Source organism: Dendroctonus ponderosae, unplaced genomic scaffold (genome assembly GCF_020466585.1).
Source record: "Dendroctonus ponderosae isolate FM_Combo_2020 unplaced genomic scaffold, Dpon_F_20191213v2 Dpon_F_20191213_1, whole genome shotgun sequence".
Classification (NCBI taxonomy): Eukaryota; Metazoa; Arthropoda; class Insecta; order Coleoptera; family Curculionidae; genus Dendroctonus; species Dendroctonus ponderosae.
The window spans coordinates 29,859,609-29,876,831 of NW_026017110.1; the positions used below are offsets into that span (position 1 = coordinate 29,859,609).

The window sequence follows — 17,223 nt, forward strand, 5'->3', positions numbered from 1 at the left end:
CCGAATGAAAAAAGTGGCCAAAATTAATAATAAAGAACCAAATCTTCTGCAATATGTCAGATAAACTTGCGATACGGCACTGCCTACATATATTTTACCCACATCTTTTTCAACGTCGGGTTGTTTTCTGGGAATTAGTTACCTTGCTGCATTTCGGTCATTTCCGAGTAGAGGCACCAAATTAAACGTTTTAGCAACATATGTTTGAACGAATATTAATTGATTCAATCCTGTTCTGGTCGAATGGTTCTAAACTGAGCAGCCAATGCTGACCTTAGCAAGCTATGACCTATCGCAGTAGATCAGCTAATTTTTTTCAAACATCCATTGGCCGATTAAACAGTGTCTTTGAAATGGAGGAGTGGGCGAATTATTCTGCTGCTGCGAAAAGTTGGCAGCAGGGATGATGTATTAATGCATGAGTGGCTCCTGAGGGCGCATTGCCAATAAGTTAGTGATCGAACAGTCGGGTTTACGTTATCCTGCGGTTCGGGTTTTTGCACTTTACAACTTCCACCTGCCATCGTATTCATTTTCCAAACCCTAATTATCGGGCGAAGATGTTCGATGTTCCGCCCCTTTTATTTGTAGTTCTTCTGATAACAGGTCAGTAATTGGGTTATTGTAGCACGCATCACGTATGAGGCAAAGAGCAAAAAGTTGCCTCCAAAGCTTCCGACTGTTGTTCTTGGGGGTCATAGAGCTTTTAAAAGTTTTGCTTATCGCCCAAATCATCCACTAGACATAATAAGTGCTTGAAATTTGCATGTTTAAGTGCTTGGATGTGAAACTGATGTTCATTTAAAATAGGTGAATTATCCAATATTTGCAATGCCATTAGTTTAATCAAATTCGATTATCTTCTGCTGATATACAGGCTCTTACGTCAATAAATATTGATATTTCATTATTTTTTGCTTTCAAAGCGACCAGCTCATTTTCTCAAGTAATTTTCGTTCAAAGTAAATTAGTACCAGGTTGCCTGAAAAAATATTTAAAGGAACTAAACCGCAGATGCAACATCTCACAAAGGTCCTACCTAACATTGCGTAAATAATTTCCAAGGGGTTTCAAAGCTTAATTTTTTTCCAATGTGGATGTGCTTTCCAAATTTAATGACTTTCGTTCTTCTGGCACTAGCAGATGAAAAGAAAAACTGTTAATTAGCGTAAATAAATTGCAAACTTAAAAGGCAAAATAAAAGTATTGAAGAAGCCAAGCAGAGAATGAACGACGCAAAAAACAAAAATCTAAAACTGAAACTCGCCACAAATAGCTTGTGAACTAAGAATACAAGACGCCTTTCAATTGAAAACAAGTTTTTAGTGTTAATAAACTCGTGTTGAGACAAACACTAACACAACATCTGATATAGAAAATGTACAGATTGAAGTTTCGTGTCCACGTCCTTTTGTGATGCAATATGCAAGTGTCTAAAATGCAAAAAAACATTGCAACATAAAAAGGTTTCAAACTTTTTTTTGCAAGATTAAAAAAAAACTGCTAGAATAATAGGCAAAGGGAAACTAAACAGAAAATTGGTAAATTCCTAATAAAAAATTTAATTTAATTTAATTAAAAACAATGAATTTACTTAAGCCAAAATATTTTTTACCAATGATTGCTTTTCGTCCAATTTTGATTCCAACATTCCAATAATATGGTTTGGATGATAAGTGCTTTTCTGGTATTTTTCAAATTATTCCAAATATGTAATTTAATGAATGCAATTTCATCTTATACTAAAGTTAACGAGGTTGCAAAAAATCATACTCAATAAGGGAAACTATAGGATGTTGTTGTATTACACACAAATAAACTGTATAGTTTTCTTCCTTATTAAACAACGTGCTTGCTTTTTTGTTTTCTCTATTATTCTTGTTTTTGAGCATCAATAAATTAATTTGATTGTGGCATTTTTAAGCTAAATATAAATCATAATAAGGGTTTTAAGCAATGGAAGATCCATTTACATCAGTAGTAAGTTTTGAGAAGAAATGAGCAGCTTTTTTAACTACCAAATTTTTAAAATATTTTAATTTTTTTTGTGAGTATTTTTTAAGTCAATAATTTAGACTATACAATAGATTTTAAGAATTGCCTTTGCCAACTATTGATTAAATATATTTTATTTAAATAGCTTTCTTAACTTTTAGTCTTGTCTTTATCAGTTGAACTTTCCTTAATTTTTTTCGAGTTCTCAATTACTCTGTCATTTATTTTAATTTGTTTTATTGCGTCTAGTGCATAATTTATATGTCCTTCTTCAAGCTGAGAAGACAGCAAAGCAGATTGAAAAGATAAAGAACAAAAGGAAGCAAAATAACAGCATTTGGAATGAACTAAGCAGATATTTTGAAAGCACTTGTTAAAATAATTCGGAAATAAATAGTTGGAAAAACTTGCTGCAATGCAAAAAGCGCTTGAATGAGGTAAAAATGGTGCGTGAACTCGAACTGTTGCAACGAACAAATTAAATGATCAATTAAAATGAAGCAAAAAGCAACATAATAATTTAGGAGTGGGAAAATGTGGAAGAAACTCTTCTCCATTAATTGAATATTTGGGAAAAAATGATTTGAATTTTTAAAAATTCCTGTAGCAACATTACGATTAAAGCCAATAAAAAGAAGAAAGTAAATTAGTACATAAAATGAATCAAATTCCTTCAATCTAAGCAAAACAGGTCAAACGAAGTCGAAAAAATCATTGCTAAATTAGTTGTAATAAAAATTGAATAAGTCGAAGCAGGAATGAGATAAGCGACACCTGAGACAACGGTAGAAGTTAGTAAAGGAAAAACCTAAGTCTGAACTGTTGAATTGTGCAAGATACAAACAAAATTCAGTTGCATTTGTTCGAAATTCAACCAACAAGTCTCACGATGAAGGAAAGCTGTAAAATGCTACAAGACTAGAAGAGAAAGAATAGAGAAATATAGAAAAAAATAGAATGGAGAGAGAGTAAAAAAGAGATAAATTAGAATAAATCGCCAATATTACATTTTAATTAATTTTGTGCTTAAGGTGCATAGCGAATATTACATTAAAAACCGCTGTAAGGCTCAACTCAAATTCATCATTTTCACTCTTCCAGATTCATCGTGAACACTCAAGAGTGTTTTCAACCACAAAACCAGTTTCAGGCACATTTGATTGAAAATTGAATATGTTTTAGTGAGTTTGCAGTCATTGTTGCGCGCAACATGAAAAGCTAAAATTTTACGACTAATTGACTCAGCCTGCATAAAAAAACGTTTGATACATGAAGAAACTAATGAAAATATAATCTAATCTTCAAGGGTTTGCCAGTGATTTCTATCCGTTTTAAACGTTAATTAATCTTTGTTGAAACATGCAGTACATCTGGTGCAAATGGAGCTTCAGCCTGTTTTTGGCAGGTATAATGGGAAAAATCCATGAACTTTTTTAACGATGGATTTACTTTCTGAATCTATATTATTGTTACTTTGTTTCAGGACATGTTCTCGGCGGTCATTGGTCGTACGACCATGAAGGTGAGTAAAATTTTGATTCACCATTATTTCTTCGTATTAACAGTTGATTCAATGCGCTACACACATTCCTATTTCCTTGAAAATCTGAAAAAAACCAAGTTGATACTTGATTAAATGATATGTTCAGTTTAAGCATGTGCAACAATTGTATGTGGGAAACAATCGATTGTGTCAGCAAATATATTCTCTACATAACAACGATTAAAATTAGCATGTAAGTTTTTACAAATTTGTATATGGGCATTCTGTAATCAAGAATAAAGATTATTTTCTTTAGTGTTGTCAACCATTCCCTCCTGGGCCACAATACTAGATTTTAAAGGTGTTTTAGGCCAGTTTGACTTGTAAAGTACGCAAAGAGACTTGTTCAAACACATTTCTTTGATTGCTTGAGAATTTGCCATGTGGTTTTGTCTTCTTTCAGTTATCTTGCCTATTTATTTGCAAATAAGCCAATATGCTAAATTGTTTTATTCTACGGTGCGTTTATTAAAACAACTCAACCATCAATCTCTTTAAACCGTTTTTTTTTAGTTTTGACCCATGTTTTTTATTTCTTTCTTAATTTACTGTTCCACTTGGAAGCTAGTTTTTTTAAAACTTGCTTTAAAATAATTTATCAACCCAAAGTATGCTGATACATAACCACAAATGCTTATGTAAAGTTAAAAGGAGAAAAAAAGCACGGAACAATTTCTCGGTGCTAAAAATGATGATTTGTCTCCTCTATTGATTTATAGAGAGAAGCCTGATAAATTTGTACGTCATTTCTCCGATGTTTGAGTTATTTTTAACGGTCTTCATGGAAGGAAAGGAGAATACACCTTGAACCAAACAAGAGATATTTCAGGATCAACTCAAACAGTCGAGCAGGCCTTATCAAGGATTTATTTTTGCAGAATCTTCTCACATTCTGCTCATCCCACGCACTGAAGTGTATTTATAAAATTAAAGTGTCCATTAATAAATTTCCCACAGCCATTTATACGACCCGATGAGTTATCGCTTGGTGGTAGTACGTTAAAAAATTAAGACGCTATTAACACGACAGTTATTTTGGAAAACTACTCGTTGGCACCCATTTTCCCGTCTATTTTTGTGTAACTCGATAATTGATAGCTGTGTGATTAAATACATTGTTTTGTCGATTTTCGATAGGTCAATACAAGTTTTTTTTAAGCCAGGCCTGTTTTAAAAGTCCGAAAGTCATTTTTATTAACACTCAACGATCACAACACCATATAATGCGCATAAATAGCATTTAAAGTGAATAAGTGAAGTCCAGATTTATAGTACATCCTGTCTAAGATTTACCTATTAGGTCCCCAGATTTATTGGGTCAGGGGCCTGATAAAACTAGTTCAGAAGCCATGTTAAAGTAGCCTTTAAGCTAGAAGAAAAACTGGTTTATGCGTGACTTTAGCGATTATTTTTATCAAATGTGCACAACTGGTGCTTGGAAATTATTGCAAATCGGCTCATTGTATTTTTTTCGTGTAGTGTTTCGTGGCGGCTTGATAAAAAATTCGCGCCAAATTATAAATTTAACCTTTATTTAATTTATATTAGGTTTGATTTTTTATAGCTTTCCAAATTTTGCAGTTTTTCATCCATTTAGTGCCCAAAATTGACTTAGGTTTCCAAAAAACAACGCCTGTTCCCAAAGAGAAATCAATTATAAGTTCCAATTCTTCATTAAAAGCGTTTCAAAACATTAATTCTTGTTGCGCAGTAATTTTAGTTTGGTTTCGTTACATAATTGAATTGGAAAAGTTTGTAAGTTTACGTATTTTCTATAGGTGTTAGGGTTTTCAATATTTTAGTTATATTTTATTAAGGACATGTTCAGCAAAGTTAGTTGCTTTTTTGTCAATTTTTATTGACTTTGATTGATTGATTAGTCGTACAAATCCGTACTTTGCCGTATTTTTCTTTCATTTTGGCTTACTACAGAGGGAAAAAGAGAGGGATGAATTTAGAAAGGTTTTCATACATTTTCACGTACTGTTTTCATAGAAATGTTTTCATAGAAATGTTTTCATAGAAATGTTTTCATTTATATAATGGGTTTGACGCAGCTTTTCTTGATTAAAATATTAAATGTTTTTTATATTTTAAATGGAAATCACTAAATAATTTTGCCGCAATAAAATTATTGTCTCAAATTATTTACTTCCCTATTAATTACTTCCTTCTGTGAGTTTCACATCAATGGTTAATTAATACAAGTTTCTTTCTCTCGAAGTGTTTTGTGTTTATTATCCACTCGGGTACATTCTATATTCAATACTTTTACGACATTTTTACTTATTTAACTTATCGTTGTTTTCTAATTATTTTTTAAAATATTTTATACTACTTTCTTTAAATATTTCATTCAAATATTTTTTATGTTTCCGTTTCATGTTTTATTTTTCCTCTTTGAAATGCTGCTTTCCAAATCAAAATCACTAAATAACAGTCACACTAATATTAAAAACAACATTATTGTACTAATTTAGTTGGTTTTCGAATTTTTACCTTCGCAAAATTTAATCCTTTTTTTGTTTTTCTAAGTAAATTTGTAAAAAGTAAATAAGTACTTATATTTGTAAGAACTTATATTTGTGCAAATAACTCGAAAACGAAGACAGATACGAAAAAACTGCCAAATATCAGAAAATTCTTGCATTGAACAAAAAATTTAAAAATTTGTTCGGTCGAAGTCAGTGGCGCACCACAAAAAAGTTTGGGAGGGTACAGGGGGTATGCGTTTAGAAAAAAAACATCCTGTAGATTTTCACAACCAATCGCCTTACCTACGGGTAAAGGGTCTAAACATTAGCCTACGTTAAAAATTTCAGCAAAATAGCTTATAAGCTGTAGGAGTTAAAGAGAAAACACCAAAATTTTTTTGAAACTTTAACACCCTGTATCTGGTTAACCAACTCGACTTCTTTTGAGGCCCTCTAGGTGCCCCTGCTCTGTGACCATAAGGTTGTGAATCACCCTGTTTCTTTTCATCATTTTTTCATTGTTCTCGCTTTTCTAATTAACTTTTACTAAATGTACGTCTGATTATCTTCTTTCCATTTCCATACGTCTCGAGTCTCTCCGCTTGCTGCTCATTGTGAATGTGTCTAAGCTCAAGGTGGAAGGCTCATTGCATTTGCGAAAAATGCACTTCTTTCTCCCAAACCATCAATTTAAAAAAAATGGAAATAATAAGAGAAGAAGAAATTCAAAAATGAAAAGCAATGAAGAAGACTGTGTATTTGCAGTAAAAAACTCTAATTTTTGTTGAATGAATTCTAAAATCCTCCAAGCCCTACTGATTGGTTAATTTTTAGAATATCAGCAGCAATTATTCACCCTTATCTCATATTTTAGTCCAATCTAAGTTGATTATTGTCATAATCCAAACAGAACAGGCTTGATGGACTCGAACTCTGGACTTAAATTTAACTAGATTTGTGTGTACACTTCTAAATGCATCCGGCTATAAATAAATGTAAATTGCCAGTAGGTTGCCTCTAATTGCATTAAAATACGCGTTTAAAAATAACGTTTAGGTATGAGTTTATGTGGGATTTTTCAGTTGGAAATTAAATTAAATGCAAAATATTTCAGAACATTGGGCGCCTCTATGCCAGACTGGGAAAAGCCAGTCGCCCATCGCCCTATCCCACTCTGTGGCTGTGCCAAAGGAGTTTCACCCATTTTCCTTGCATGGATATGGGCAAAGTGCTAGCGCTTTGCTGAGAAATAACGGACATTCTGGTAAGGTGTTTGGCCAGCAAAGTTCTGCCGCTTTTGACCTAATGGTTCCAATGTTAAGCTGAGGTCCGGCTGCAGAACATCGAAGCCCCCACTGTCCATGGCGGCGGCTTATCGGGGACTTACCAGCTGGATCACTTGCATTTCCATTGGCAATCCGAGCATATTATGAGCAATTATCGGTAGGGGTGTTTGATTGATTTATTTCACTTGGTTTTAGCTGAGTGTTTTTAAAGGTTCCCACTAGAACTTCACTTGGTCCATTTTGATCAGAAGCATCGCAATTTGACTGAGGCTGTGAAACATCCGCACGGCGTTGCTGTTCTGGGGGTTCTTTTTGATGTAAAATAGTTCTGGGTTAATAAAAATTTACGGAAATAATCAATTGGGCATTTTCAGTTGTCTCCAGACGACGATGAAGACTTTCAGCCCCTGTTGGAAATCATCGACAATCTGAAGGAAAAAGTTGGCGATCCCAGGCATTTATCAGACTTCAGTGCTAAGAGTTTTATTCCAAGGGACAAGGCAGGTTTTTACAGATATCATGGCTCCCTTACCACTCCTGGATGCAATGAGGGCATTATCTGGACTGTATTCACTAGCACCCTGCCTATTTCCAAAAAGCAGGTTAGCTGCAGCAAACGCTCCTCAAAAACCGTCCTTTACCACCACATGAATTCCAGGTGAAAATCTTCGAGGCACTTCAAACAGAGGAAAAGATGCCCCTAATAAAAAACTACAGATCTTTGCAGCCCCTCAATGGACGCACTCTCTACTTGAGGGTGAGCCCCATTAGGGAAAATGGAGCCAATCATCAACAGGCTCCAGTTTTGTTAACTTTGGTGCTGCTCAGCCTTATCTCGCTCTCTTATATAAGCTGGTAAGTCACATGAAGATTGGTCGATGTTGGGTACAAAAAATTCCAAAGATTGATTTTTGCTTGTTGACACCTCAAGAGTAAGAGTGGCATCGTTTGGGAACTTATATACGTAATATTGTGATAAGTTTAGTTTAAGCTAAAAGCGAAATGTGTCTTTATAGTTTTCGACTAAGTTAATCGACTATTTTAATACTTTTTAGAGTTAGTACTTAATAAGCATTAATAATGCTAAAGGGAAAGTTCTGAAACTTCTTGCAACAGTGACATGTTAAACTAGCTCAATACAAAGGCTTTCGGCCAAAAGACATATCGATAATAGTTTTATTTTGCAGATAATTGATTGGAAAATATGTAGACATGTAGACGAACAGTAATTTTAAGAGAGCTAAATATTAAATGTAATTTTAATTTTTGTATTAAATAATTAAGAAGTATTTTTTGTAAAGTTTTAGATTCAACCTGCACTGGTTTTACTCTATGCGGCTGAAACGGTTTGCTTTTGCCCCAATCTTTAATTTTATTTGCGATGCAAAAATTCGAATGCGTAATTTTTCTTTTTCAGAATTACCAAAAGATTCAACTCCCGTTTATCTTAACAGCCATCTACAATTGAGCCAAATTTGCTTTAGTTTTTCGCTGCTTCTTCTCACTGTTTTTTTTTCAGTGTTTTTCAATTGTTTTTACAAATATTTTTATGCAATTTTACTAACTAGTGTCAATTTTCAAAAATACCTCATTGTTTTAAAGTTTTCAAGGCTGACCAAACTGAAAAATATGGTGGGAAAATCGAAAAACTTTTCATTATTTGTTTATTAAACACGTTGAAGAAAAAGTGAGTCGACTTTTGTACACATTTGACTTTGTACATACTAAATTTTACGCGAAAATGTTTACACAATTTTTGAAAGAAATCATCACAAGAAAATCATTTGCATTCAAATAAAGTTGACTGAATTTTTTTATGTCGTTCGGTGTTTGAGTTATGCATATTTAAATTTGTGCAGTTGTAAGTTTCCGTTTAAGTGAGAAGGTCACGGACAAAAAATTGTAAAAAATCAGCAAATCTGGGGATTTTTACAGAGGTTTGGCCGCGTTTGCAGCAACGAGTGTGCTTTCACTCAATTGTAATCAACGTTTTTTCTTTTTTTAGGTTTCCGAATTATTGTTTTTTTAAATTTGTGTAGTGGAAAGTCTTACTGAAAAAAATTCGCCAAAAATCAGAAAATCTCTATAGTTTGACACAATTTGACATGGGTTTCTAGACAAGAGTCTGCTTTAGAGCTGTTTTTTCCTTAGTTTTGTATGTATCTGTAGAAAATCGTTAGCTTCCAAATAAAGTTCACTCAATTTTTTTACATCGTTCGGTGTTTGAGTTATGAATTTTTGAAATTTGTGTAGTTGGAAGTTTCAGTTCAAGTGAGAGGTTCACAAACTAAAATTCGTCAAAAATCAGCAAATCTGGAGAATTTTATAGAAGTTTGGCCGTGTTTGAAGCAACGAGTGTGCTTTCGATCAGGGTTGAAGCAACGTTTTTGTGTCTTGGTTTTTGAATTATTATTTTATAAAATTTGTGTAGTTGAAAGTTTCAATGTATGTTGAAGTCTCACTGAAAAAAATTCGCTAAAAATCAGAAAACCTCGATAGTTTGACACAATTTGACATGCGTTTCTAGACAAGAGTCTGCTTTAGAGGTGCTTTAAGGCAAGTCTTTTGTGTTTTTGGGTTTTCGAGTAATACATTTTTGAAATTGGGCTAGTTGGCAATTTCTGTTTTAGCGCAACCCTCTATTTAAACTTTTCCCAAAAATCAGGTCAATTTTTCAGTTTCTCCATATTTTCATAGTTATACGTAGTGGAGCAATTGCTTTAAACTGGTACGCAGCCCATTTTTATGAGTCTTTCCGGTTTAGAGTGATGTATTCTTGAAATTCGTGTAATTGGAAGTTTCAGTTCAAGTGAGAGGGTTACGAACTAAAATTCGTAAAAAATCAGCAAATCTGGGGATTTTTACAGAAGTTTGACCGCCTTTGAAGTAACGAGTGTACTTTCGATCAGTGTGATACGTTTTTGTGCCTTTTGGTTTTTGAATTATAATTTTTTGAAATTTGTCTAGCTGGAAGTTTCAGTGCAAATGAGAGACTTACTGGAAAAAATAAAAAGATTTTAAATTTTTACTCAGTTTGTGTGTGTGTAGAAAATCGTTTGCTATCAAATAAACATGATTACATTTATTTTATGTCGTTCGGTGTTGCAGTTATGATTTTTTGAAATTTGTGTAGCTGGAAGTTTCAGTGCATGTTGGAGTCTCCCTGGCAAAAAATCGTCAAAAAACAGAAAATCTCATTGACTCAATTTGGCGTGCGTTTCTACACAAGAGTCTGCTTTAGATCAGTTTTAAAGTAAATGTTTTGTGTCTTTTGGTTTCCGAGTAATGATTTTTTGAAATTTCGCTGGTGCAAGCCTCTATTTAAATTTATGTTCAAGTCTCTATTTAAAATTTTGCCAAAAATCAGGGCAATTTTTAGGTTTCTCCATATTTTCACAGTTATACACAGTGGAGCAATTGCAACTATTGCAATTAAACTGGTGTACAGCCCATTTTTATGAGTCTTTATGGTTTAGAGTAAAGCATTTTTTCAATTTGTGTAGTTAAACGTTTCAGTTCAAGTGAGAGGGTCACAAACTAAAATTTGCCAAAAATAACCAAATCTGGGGAATTTTACAAAAGTTTGACCACGTTTGAAGCAACGCCTGTGCTTTCGGTCAGTTTTAATCAACGTTTTACCTTTCTTTTGGTTTTTTAATAATTTTTTAAATTGGTGTAGTTGAAAGTTTCAGTGTATGTTGGAGTCTCACTGGAAAAAATTCGCCAAAAATTTCAAATTTTTACTCAGTTTTGTGTGTGCTTGTAGAAAATCGTGAGCTTTCAAATAAAGTTGACTCAATTTTTTTGATATCGTTCGTTGTTTGAGATATGATTTTTTTAAATTTGTGTAGTTGGAAATTTCAGTGCATGTTGTCTCACTGGAAAAAAATCAGAAAATCTCGATATTTTGACACAATTTGGCGTGCGTGCCTACACAAGAGCCTGATTTAGAGCAGTTTTAAGGTAACTGTTTTGTGTCTTTCCGTTTCAGAGTAATGAATTTTTGAAATTTTGAATGTGCAAGCCTCTATTTAAAATGAAGTGCAAGACTCTATTTAAAATTTTGCCAAAAATCAGGGCAATTTTTCAGTTTCTTCATATTTTCACAGTTATGCACAGTGGAGCAATTGCTTTAAGGTGGTGTACCAGCCCATTTTTATGAACCGTTCCGGTTTAGAGTAATGTATTTTTGAAATTTGCGTAGTTGGAAGTTTCCGTTCAAGTGAGAGAGTCACGGACAAAAAATAGTAAAAAATCAGTAAATCTGGGGATTTTTACAGAAGTTTTGGTGCGTATGCAGCAACGAGTGTGCTTTCGGTCAGTTTTAAGCAACGTTTTTCATTCCTCTTGGTTTTTGGATTATGATTTTTGTGTAGTTTCAGTGCATGTTGGGGCCTCACTAGAAAAAAATCGTCAAAAATCATCAAAAATAGGGATTTTTACACTTTTTGGCATGTTTTTCTACTCAGTCGCGTGCTTTGCACGAATTGTAAGAAAAAGTTTTTATGTCTTTTGGGTTTCGCTTAATGAATTTTTGAAATATGGGTAATTGGCAATGTCTGTTTTAGTACGAACTTCTATTTACAATTTTTACAAAAATCAGCGAAATTTCTCAGTTACTACATATTTTTATCGTTATACAGGGTTGGGCAATTGCTTTGAAACGGTGGACAGCCCATTTTGATAAGTTTTTCCGAATTCCAGCAATGAATTTTTCAAATTTGTGTAGTTGATAATTTCAGCACAAGTGATCTCCAAAAGTAAAAAAATTCCCAAAAAATCAGAAAAAGCTTGTAATTTTCAGCTGGCGACATGCTTGCAAACAGTGTTTAATTGTTGTTTTTGGTTATTGGAGTTATCATTCTTTGAAGTTGGTGCAGTTTTTCGATTGTGCGCTAGCTCGAACCTCAGTTGAAAAATTCGTGCGAAATCAGGCAGAATTACAATTTTTACCTTATTCTCGACCCAGATCGCTTTTTTGGCTCTTTTCAACTCATTGCCTTGTGTGATTTCGTTTCGGAGTTATGAATTTTTCAATTTTGAGTAGATGCCACTTTCATGTCAAGTCCAGCCTCGATAAAAAAATTATCAAAAATTAACAGAAAGCTGGAATTTGTATGAAATGTTCACCACTGTTAGCACCAACTACGTGCTTTATAATCGTGTTTGACTCATTTGTGTGGATCTATCCATTTGGGAGTTGATTTTTTGGATTTTTTGGTTATGAAGTTGGTGTAGTTGTTGATTCCAGTGTCAGCTCGAGCGGCAGTTGAAAAATTTTCCAAAACATCTGCAAAATTTGCTACTATTGCCATATTTCTCATATCTATAGCGCGGATATATTTCTATAAAACGGTGTACAGAGCATCGTCTTGTGTGTCTCGGTGTTGGAGTTATACATTTATAAAATTTGGGCAGTTGGCAGTTTTTGTGATCATGCAAATTTCAATTGGAAAGTTTCCCAAAAATGAGCAGAATGATTTTTACCAGAATGTATCCACTTTTAGTGGCGCCAATTACCTTTAAAGTGCCGCTTGAACCAACTCGTTAGCTCTTCCAGCGCTGGAGTTGGTGGTTGGATGAATTTTTGAATTTTTGATTTCCTCTATTAGCGGAGACCCTTGAAAAAAAATCAGCAATCAAAAATCATTCAAAATGAATCGACCTTTTGTACGCATTTTGGTTTGTTTCTATCCAGTAGAGGAGGAAATGTTTTGCTCGTTCAGTAGCTTTGGTAGCTTCTCAAGATGTAAAAATCCGGGACGCTCTTTTTACTGAAATTGACAAAATCCTCCAGAAGGTTTGGTATAAAACTTTGCTGTAGAGCGCTTTAAACGTTATAAATTATTTCTTAAGCTTTAAACGTAGTTGAGAACCGTTTTGATTTAGGAAAGTTTCATTGAGTTCTTGTTGCATTTTACATAAGTTAAATTAATAATTTAAATAAATAATTTCTAATGTAAATGCGTTTTCGCATTGCACAAATGCATATTCTGTACTTATTACAAATAAACATCGAACTTACTGCCAATTTTCAGTGATCATTCACAAATTGCTTTGTCAAAGTGCCACATAAATTACAATAATTAGGGCAAATAAGAGTGATAAAAGTGCGATGAAATTATACCAGTACTTTGACAAAAATAGGCCATATGCATAAAGTGCAACTATTGATAATGCAGAAAATGTGTATAATTTGAAATATTTTTTTTAGAATTGCTTATCTTTCGATAGCAAATTGTGGGATAATCAGTTTGCAGTGGCAAATAACCCTTCATAAATAGAGTAAATTGTTTGCAATACACATTTAAACAAAAGCTGGCAAAATGCATCCTAGAAATGGTTCTCAGGTATTCCATGCAATCTTTTCCTTGGGTAAGTTTCAACCTATTTACTTGTTAAGGCACCAATTTGTAAAAACGTGAACTTAGAGCTTCCAATATTAAGCTCGTTGCATTGATGTTTTAACTTAACGTTTAACGGTAACGTTTAAAAAAAACTTCCAAGGCAGATTTTATGGGAATTTGAATCTAAATGGGTCGATCCGAGTTGGTTCCAAAGTCAATTAGTCATTGGAGCAAACCGTGATTAGCAGCGTTTAAAAATCCAGAGCACCTTTGAACTAATTCAGTTCTAAATTTGGCGCCTTTTCAGCTAAAGACACATTGAAACGTGACTTTCTAAATTCGTCATCTTCAGGTGAAATATCAAATTCAAGCAGTAGGTGTGATCGTTTAAGTACAGGTTTAGTGTTAGTCCATTTAATTTTTATTTGCAAAAAAGTAGTTTAAGCTTGATCAAAGATACACCCAGTTCAGAAGTTCTACCTGTCAGGTCGAGAATTTTTTCCATAAAACCGCTTTAATCACGTGGGAGCGACTTTATTACGGTGCGATATCATCGCTATAACTGTTCGGTTACAGCACATAGAACACGTGGATAAATTTAGGTTTATTCAATAAAAAATCTTTCTAAAAAAAGTAACTTTATTTAAACAATCATACACGCGTAAAGGTGACAGTAAAAATACAAAACTTAAAGCGCTTTTTCTTTTAAATATCTCTTAATTTACCGTCAAATTTAAATATTCAGTAAGCAAAGACCGGAAAAATGTATAGATTTAAAACGTATTTTGAGGAACGCGGCTATTTACAAAAATAATGGAACCAGAGAGGCATTAAGAAAAAAAGAAGCAAGAAATGCACAACCCAAAACGTTTTTTCTTTCAATTCTTTTTTAATTTGCCGTCGACTTCAAATATTCAGGTAATAGAAGATTGGGAATGTTGTGGGCATTTATGCATTTAAAAAACGTGGCTAAAATTATCTTCATAATTATGAAGAGAACGGCGTCGTATGTGCATTCGTCAGGAGATGCAAAACTCAAACCGCTGTTTCGTTCAAATCTCTCTTAATTTACCGCCGATTTCAGATGTTTAGAAAGTACAAAATTGAGAGCATTTGGAGTTCAAAATGCATTTTGAATAACGCGGTTATTTTGAAACCGCAAGGCAAGGCGGTTTTATTATTTTTTAAAACAAACCAGCTCGCCTTCTTTATTTTTAAAATATTCTTCTGTTCTCTCGATTGTACTCCATTCTACCTTCTTCCACTATCGATTATAAAATTATTTTTTTACTGATGTAGGAACTTTTTTCAAAAACGTTTTGGGTACTCTGATAACTTTGCTCTTCAACTTTCTGGTCTGTTTCGTTCGTTTTCCAACTCTTTTATGTTTTATTTTCTCTTCTTTCACGCCTAAGAACTTCATAAACTTGTCGGTTTCTTAATGGAATTTTACTCTAAAATGCTATTTTAAGTTCGAACATTCTATACAAAGCAAGTATTTAGAAAGTCCATATAAAAAATTACATCAAAACAATCTCAATTTTTCGATTAATATTTTCAACTGGTCAAATATAAACCACTCAAGAAAATAAACGTTACCGAGCCAAATTTGCCCTAAGTTTGGGACCGAATAATTTCTGATTGCTTTAAGCAATTTGATTTCTGTTTGATGCGTTGTCTATTTCAATCCTTTTTCTCTTCGTCGGTGGTTTTGCAAAAGTTTAGTTCCTCAGATAAACCCCATACAGGGAGGAAATGCTCCCAGTTGAAACAAAATGTTTTTGGATTCCAACACCAAAAACAACTCTGTAGGAACTTTATCTGCTGTACCAAACTTTTTCGAAAACACCTCGTGACTGAAAAATAATTGGACTAAAAAACACTTTAAAGGGAAATAAAATTGTTGTCATCACTTAAAAGTGATTCACTTCCAAAGTTGGAGCCAATTTCATGGTGCAACGTTTACGTTGTTGTGCAGTTTACTTGGTTAAGAGTAAGAACAATTTGAAAAAGGAATTATAGAACTATTTTTCTTTCTAATAAAGCGAACAATGAAGCGGAGAAATTTTCAGTGTGAACAAATATTTTTGAAATTAATTGATTAATTTGTTTCATGACAATTTCCAAAACGACTAGCCGAAGGTAGTTTTTGATTGCTGAATTTCTGTAACTGTTAACTCTAGACTCTTCATGACTTTTATAGGTTTTCCATGCAAATGCAAAATTCTTGTTAAAACTGAAAAAGCTATTACGCATTTCAGTGTCGCCGTCGCAAATACTTTTCCTGAAACTTTCATCAACAAGGTTTTCTTTCGGCAACAATTTGCCTCCCATATTATTTCTTTCAACTCGGGTTTAATTTGATGCCGACTTCAAATATTCAGAAAATTAAAGCACAACACTCAATGCGCTTTTTCTATCGAATTTCTCTTAATTTACCGCCGATTTCAAATATTCAACATTTTCATTCAGGATCATTTTCAAATTCAAAATGTATTTTGAAAATTGCACAATCCAGATTGTTTTTTCTTTCAAATCTCTTTTAATTTGCTGCCGACTTTTTGGGGACATTTTAAGCTTGCAAATTTAGGTGAAGTACGTGAGGCTTTTTGAAGGCAACGGAGTCAAGTGACTGAGAGAACGTAAAAATACAAAAGTCAAAGCGCCGTTTCGTTCAAATCTTTTTTATATATATAAATAATCTTTATTTCCTACAGAAAAAGGCTATCGACCCAATCGGTCTTTCTGCCCTTGTTTAGTACATATAGGGTGATTCAAAATTGGCGTCATTCTTCTGGATGTGCTGTCTGGCGCTGTTATAGGAGTACAGAAAAAATAATAATATAAATTAATTGTTATTAAAAACTGAGAAAAAACTATATCAGAAATACGGCAGCAATGTTTTTCAAGGTAATCTGCCTAATTAACATTGCGCAAATACCTGTGGCTTCGCAATTATTTAAAACTCCGGTAACCATGGAATTATACAGACTGACAATAAGATAGACAAGCATGAACTGTAAATTCAACAAGATTTGTTGACGAAATGTCAACCTGTTCTCATAACCTCGAATATGGGTGTTTATAAATAAACCCTACAACACCAAACATTTGAATGGTTAACTCCAAACAAGCTAGTGCCTGTGTAATTTCCTTATTATCCACTCTTATCAAGCAGCTTCTCGTATTCAGTTAATTAACTCCTGCTCCATTTGTATCTCCTTGTGTTGTGCGTATCGTACAAACGTGGTAGGATCGTACCCCTTCGTCGGTATTTGGCCCTTGGGAAAGTGTCAGTTATTGTGCTCTGAGTGCCACTGGAAGGCCCTGATTCGGTTATGTCCAATACGTGTTCCTCTGTGCTTGGAACCCAAACATCGATTGTCGTCCACTATTTGCTGACCTGAGTTCTTTCAGCTTCTGCTAAATTACTGTAGCATTTCCGCTGAACTAAGCGCATATCCGCAAATTCATGAAACGAAATTCAAAGTAAGTCACAGTTTGACAAATTATTGTTATGATTGACAAGGGCTATCCACCTGTAACTATCTGTTAATGACAAAAAACATCATTGCCGC

The 17,223-nt window shown here is 33.6% G+C and overlaps 2 protein-coding genes across 3 annotated transcripts in view; both read left to right on the forward strand.

The window, feature by feature from the left end:
- The first annotated feature begins 260 nt into the window (after window positions 1-260).
- On the forward strand, window positions 261-8,587 carry LOC109533630 (putative carbonic anhydrase 3). Of its 2 annotated transcripts, none has more exons than XM_048665412.1 (7): window positions 261-606; window positions 3,479-3,517; window positions 7,127-7,276; window positions 7,335-7,455; window positions 7,510-7,615; window positions 7,673-7,900; window positions 7,957-8,587. In XM_048665412.1, the coding sequence occupies exons 1-7, from the start codon at window positions 561-563 to the stop codon at window positions 8,155-8,157; spliced, it is 891 nt and encodes a 296-aa protein (XP_048521369.1). In that variant the 5' UTR covers window positions 261-560; the 3' UTR covers window positions 8,158-8,587. The 2 variants fall into 2 exon arrangements, with proteins under 2 accessions (XP_048521369.1, XP_048521375.1); XM_048665418.1 differs by lacking the exon at window positions 261-606 and adding an exon at window positions 3,252-3,400.
- Window positions 8,588-13,609: 5,022 nt separating this feature from the next.
- Window positions 13,610-17,223, forward strand: part of LOC109540687 (carbonic anhydrase 14) — a 25,839-nt gene continuing 22,225 nt past the window's right edge. The window contains exon 1 of the mRNA XM_048665405.1: window positions 13,610-13,673. Coding sequence (XP_048521362.1) covers window positions 13,625-13,673 — 49 coding nt within the window. The 5' untranslated portion in view covers window positions 13,610-13,624. The remainder of the gene's footprint in view (window positions 13,674-17,223) is intronic.

Coding starts and splice junctions, on each gene's coding strand:
- LOC109533630 (XM_048665412.1), top strand. CDS start 561: ATGTTCGATGTTCCGCCCCTTTTATTTGTAGTTCTTCTGATAACAG. Junction 3,518..7,126: donor TTGGTCGTACGACCATGAAG/GTGAGTAAAATT, acceptor AAAATATTTCAG/AACATTGGGCGCCTCTATGC. Junction 7,456..7,509: donor CATATTATGAGCAATTATCG/GTAGGGGTGTTT, acceptor GTGTTTTTAAAG/GTTCCCACTAGAACTTCACT.